We start from the raw sequence: 5,473 nt of genomic DNA, 5'->3' as shown, positions 1-5,473 counted from the left end.
TGACTGAAATACATTAATTTTTTGGGGACCATGCCCTTAGGAGAAAGATGTTTTGATTTCCTCTCAATGGAATTCCTCTTAAGGGGATATTTATTTCTTACCAGATCTTATGGATTATCTGCCTTTCTCTAATATAATAACAAGGTAAGTTCGTTGAATCCTCGTAACTAAAAAAAAGTGTTTAAACTCTCTTCGTCTTCTTCTTTGTTCCCATTTCCAACTTCCTCTTCTTTAAGTGTGATCAATTTCCATCCCTGCACTTTCCTCCTCCTCATAAAAAATGACTGCTATTGGTGTCGTAAGGCGATGTGATGTTGATGTCTCGTCACTTTCACCTCCTATTCTCCTCTCTCATTCTTCATGGCCTAAAAATAAATAGAATCTCTAAATCAAGACACAACCCATTTTGAATAAATTTTTTGAAATAACTTTTGTCTGTACAATTCAAAATAAACTTTTTAAATGATTTATCAATTGTACAATGTGAAAGGTATTTTCCAAATTCGGTCATATCCTTTGGATTGTACAATTCGAAAGTCATTTACTCAAAATGTTTCATTATAGTACAATCTTTTGGACTGTACAATCCATAATACATTTTTCCAAATGACTTTCAGATTTTACAATCCTCAAGGTATTTTTCGAATCCAGTCATAACTTTCAGATTGTTCAATCTGAAGGAACAAAACAAAGAAAAAGCATACAAGGGCAAAAATGACTATTAAACATTTAATATGGAGATGGAAGGAAAATTTGCCAACTTTATCTCTCTCTTTACATTTGTTAAAAAGAAAAAAATACTATAATTTGTGTTATTACTACTTTCTCATAAATATTAAAAAAATAGCATTAATGGTTAATTTAAGAGTGATAAATTATAAGTCTTGTATTTTAATTAGAGATATGTGATAATTGAGTATTGTCAATAAAAAATACTCAAAACATAATGTTTTATTGAATTTTGTACTATTTATACTAATTAATTGCAAAAATATATTAATAACCGACAATTTTTATATTTGGGTAATTAACAAATTGTAATATAATTTCTTTATTAGTTTTACTTTTATAATGATTAGATGAAATTATTAGATTTATTAAGGTTTAATTATTTTTTGTCCCTGAATTTAGGAAAAATATTCAATTTACTACTGTACTTATTAAAAAATTCAATTTGGTCCTCACGTTTTTTAAAATGTATTTAAGTTGGTCTCTTCTGTTAACTTTGGACTAACAACGTTAAATGTTTTTGATGTGGCACAGAAAATTGCAAACATGGACTATTAAATGGGAAAAATTTATAATGAGGGTTTCTAACTGGCAGTTGGAGGGTTTGAGAGATTGTTAAACATAACAAAATTGGAAAATGAGATATTGGAGTTTGTTTAATTACAATCACTTATTTGAGTTTATGATGATTTGGACGATTTGGATTGTTAATTGTGGTAGAATGTTCATTTTTGGGTTCGCGCGTTTAGTGATTTTGATTCTTGATTGTGTTGCAGTTCGACGTTTTCGAAGGTTAGGTATTCTTCATTTTCACTATGTGTGTTCAACGACTGGTTGATTTGGGGGGTTTTTGGTGGGTCTGAAATGTTGTTTATTTGATTGGGTTATTTTATATGTTGTATGTTGTGTAGTTGATTACTTTGAGGGAACTTTAATAGTAATTTAGGGTTTATGGTCCCACCATGTGCAAATTTTTCATGTATGTGGTCCAATATTCCTTTTCAATTTATTAAATGAAGGATTAGTTTGTAATTTGTTTAGTATTTTTGTCCATAGCTATTTTTTTACAGGGATACCTTATATAAATTCATTATCATGTTGACCTTGTGGTCCACCATAGTGGGAAATATTTGGAAGGAGAGAAAATGAGATATGTGGGTGATCAGACATCAACATGGTCATGTAACTCTAATAGATGGAGTTACTTTGAAATAGTAGGTCTTGTGAAGGAGATGTGGTTTTTAACAGTAGACCAAATGTGGTATTTTACATGGAGGTTGTTTTTTGTTGGAAGATAGATTCCAGGTTTTGGTTGATGACGGTGGTGCAATAAATATGCTAAAAGTTGCAAATAGATATAATGAAGTTAATTTATTTTTAGTACATAATGTTTCAGAGGCATAGGTTGTTGAACATTATTTTATATAATATAAGGGATGAGGGTGCGTGAAAGGATGATTATCAGGAAGGTGATGCTGAGGAGGGTGATGTTCATGAAAGTTAGGTTAGGGAAGCTGATGTTGAGGATGATGACGGTGAGGAAGTTGATTCTGAAAAGGGTGATGGTGATGTTAAGCATAATGTTGGTGAGGAATTTGATCCTAAGGAGGGTGATGGTGATGTTGATGAGGCTTTTGGTGAGACTGTTGGTGAGGTTGATGTTGAGACTATTGGTGAGTATGATGCTTATGACAATGTTGGGCATGTGTCAGAAGATCCTTCATTGTTAAGGGAGGACAATGTTGAATTTGTTGAAGTTCAGAGTGAGACTGACAATGCAAGAGGTGAGGGTCAGGGTGATAGGTTTATTGAGGTTCAAGATGTTAGAATTAGTGGCCTAACACAAGAGGGGGTGAATTGTTTTCACAAGATTTTCGCAAAGATTGGAAGTAGAGTGAAAAGTTTTGAAAAATCAACCAATTGATTTTCTGTTCAACTGGATAATAATCTTTCTTTCTTAGTGTCTTGAAAAGAATATCAAACAACCTATATGTAGACTCAAGCAAGTGGTCAAAGCTTTTAGATCATAAACCAAAAGAAGTTGAAATCATTTAAAAATAGTTTAAAACACTTAACATAATTCTGTTATAAAAACAACAGATTGAAATAAATTTTTTGTTAAGGTTTTCATAAAAACAACCAGTTGTTTTATCGAAATAACCGGTTGTTTCCGTTTGAAAGCAAAGAAAAAATAAAGCAAAGTTTTTCCAAATTATTTTGGAAACCACTAAGTGTCAAACAGGTTGAAAAACTTGCCTTAGCCTCAATCCCTTTTAGTAACATCTTTTTCAATGGATTGATTTGAAAAACAACTGACTAAAAATTTCTCAGCTTTTAAGAAAACATTTTTTTAAAAGAGATAAAGATTCAAGTGAGCTTGGATCAATACAAGGAGTGAATTAACAAGTCAAAAACTACTAGACAACACACACACATATAGCAACAGGGTCTTCAAGCTTTCCAAACAGATTTTGAGGCATCAAAGCATCTTGTTCAATACAAGAGGTCAGGGCTACTGAGAGTAAGCAAAGTCAAAGAATTCAAAGGGAGGCAAACATTCCATCATATGGTAATGAACTAAATTATGTAGATGATTTGCAGAATTTTTCTGATGATGAGGGCGGGCTGAAGATAAAGTTGTGCATGATATAGGATTGTTAGATATTAATTGGGAATTAGAATAATTAGATAGTGTGGAGGAAGTTAAAGAAGGTGTGGTGAGGATATCAGTATTGGTGGTTAATTTCTATCTTTTAAAATGCCCGAGGACACGACAAATTTCTCCTGGGATATAGGTATATATTTTTCAGAAAAGGATGCATTCAAAGATGCCATTAGAAGTTATGTTGTCCACCCAGGGATTGATTTAAAAATAATAAAAAATGTTAATAGGAGAGCTCAGATGAAGTGCAATGGAGCAGAAGAAAAATGTTAGTGGTATGCATATTGTAGGTACTTACCCTCAACAAGTTCGTGGAAGTTATGGAAAATAAATTGTGTACATACCTACAATAGGCAATTTAAGGTTGATTGATGAGTACCAAATGGTTAAGTGGGAGGTTGGAGTCTTCTTTAGGTCAAAATCTTAAGCTCAAAAGTCATGATGTACGAAATAAAGTTGTAAAGAAATGGAACACCAGTATAAGTAAGTCAAAAGCACAAAAGGCAGTGTCAATGGCATTGAAGAATGTGCATGGTTCATACAAAGAGCAGTATAAACGAATTTATGACTATGCTCATGAACTTCTGCACTCAAACTCAGGTTCCACTATTAAAGTCAAAGTTGAAGACATTAATGGGATGAAAGTATTTAAAAGATTTTATGTTTGCTTAAAGGTCTGCAAGGATAGTTTTATATCCTATAGGCCCATCATTATTTTAGATGGATGCTTTTTGAAGGGATATTATGATGGTGAATTGCTAACAAGAATTGGGAGGGACCCAAATGAGCAGATGCTACCACTAGCATATGTTGTGGTGGAGGTTGAATGCAAGGATCCATGGACATGGTTTTTGCAACTTTTAATTGAAGATTTTAGGGGACCAGATGTATGTGCAGGCAAGTGTGACCAACAAAAGTCCATCATGAGGTTTTCAAACATTTGTTTGCACTACCTCCAAGGCATGCATTCATATCCTCACATACTTCTTTTGTATTTATCCCAAGTATATAACTAATGTCTTCTTATATTTTTAACAGGTTTATGTCAAGATCAATGTTTACCTTCATTCCCAAATGTGACACACTTCTGAACAATATTTGTGAAGGTTTTAATAGTGTGTTTGTTGTTGCACGAGCAAAACCAATCATCAACATGCTAGAAGACATCAAGATTTATATAATGCAGAGATGGGAAAATAACATATTGAACTTTGTTTCATTTCAAGGATCAAATTGTCCAAAATTTTTAAGAAAAGTACAACAGGAAACACATCAAACTCGATATTTGATACCAATGTTAAATCAGAACACTCATACAACTTTTTAAAATTGATTTATGCACAATTAGTCTGAGTTGTTACATATACCTAACCAATTGGATGATGATAGTTCTTCTGCAGAACATTTATTTAAGGTCAGACATATGTTTACCATTGGAGAAAAATTTGTGGTCAACCTAGAGAAGATGAAGTGTAGCTACTGCAAGTGGATGTTGACAAAAATTCCTTGTTGTCATGCGTTGTGTACAATGAAATTTTTGAATGTGGATGAAGTTAACTTCATCCCAAATTGGTTCCATAAGGCCACATATGCAGATGTGTACTCCCCAATTGTCTACCTAGTCAATGGTCAACATGTTTGGGAGACAAATGAAATTCCAAATGTATTGCCACCACCCACAAAGAAGATGTCTGGAAGACTAAAAAAGAAGATTTTAACTATGGGAATTAACAAAGAACAACACTCAAATAGCCAATTTGGATTACTTAAGCGTGTTTTTTGTGTAGGTCAAGCGTGGGTCAAGCGTGGGCTTAGCCTACAAGGAGTTTAGAAATTTATAAAAATTGTGAGTTTGACCTACGCTAAGCTCACACAAAATTATATCAGCATGGGCCAAGCCTTCAAAATGTCCAAGTAGTTATTAAAAATTGTGAGTTTGACCCACGCTAAGCCCACACAAAATTATATTAGCGTGGACCAAGCCTTCAAAATGTCCAAGTAGAGTGAGTTTAGCTATGAGGGGCACACAATAAGCGTAGGTTAAGCCTTCATGTTGGCAACAAATTAGCGTGGACTTAGCCT

General features: G+C 33.2%; 1 protein-coding gene across 1 annotated transcript; it reads left to right on the top strand.

Annotated features, from left to right (window-relative positions):
* Window positions 1-3,903: 3,903 nt before the first annotated feature.
* On the top strand, window positions 3,904-5,222 carry LOC137829169 (uncharacterized). The gene is made up of 3 exons (XM_068635964.1): window positions 3,904-4,035; window positions 4,129-4,278; window positions 4,740-5,222. Exons 1-3 carry the CDS (start codon window positions 3,904-3,906, stop codon window positions 5,220-5,222), a joined length of 765 nt encoding a protein of 254 aa, XP_068492065.1.
* Window positions 5,223-5,473: the final 251 nt, after the last annotated feature.

This window comes from Phaseolus vulgaris, chromosome 7, assembly GCF_000499845.2.
Source record: "Phaseolus vulgaris cultivar G19833 chromosome 7, P. vulgaris v2.0, whole genome shotgun sequence".
NCBI lineage: Eukaryota > Viridiplantae > Streptophyta > Magnoliopsida > Fabales > Fabaceae > Phaseolus > Phaseolus vulgaris.
Note: the sequence above shows the minus strand (reverse complement) of the source record. Positions and strands in the feature narration are given on the sequence as shown.

Coding starts and splice junctions, on each gene's coding strand:
- LOC137829169 (XM_068635964.1), top strand. CDS start 3,904: ATGGCATTGAAGAATGTGCATGGTTCATACAAAGAGCAGTATAAACGA. Junction 4,036..4,128: donor AAGACATTAATGGGATGAAA/GTATTTAAAAGA, acceptor TGCTTTTTGAAG/GGATATTATGATGGTGAATT. Junction 4,279..4,739: donor AAGATTTTAGGGGACCAGAT/GTATGTGCAGGC, acceptor ATGCACAATTAG/TCTGAGTTGTTACATATACC.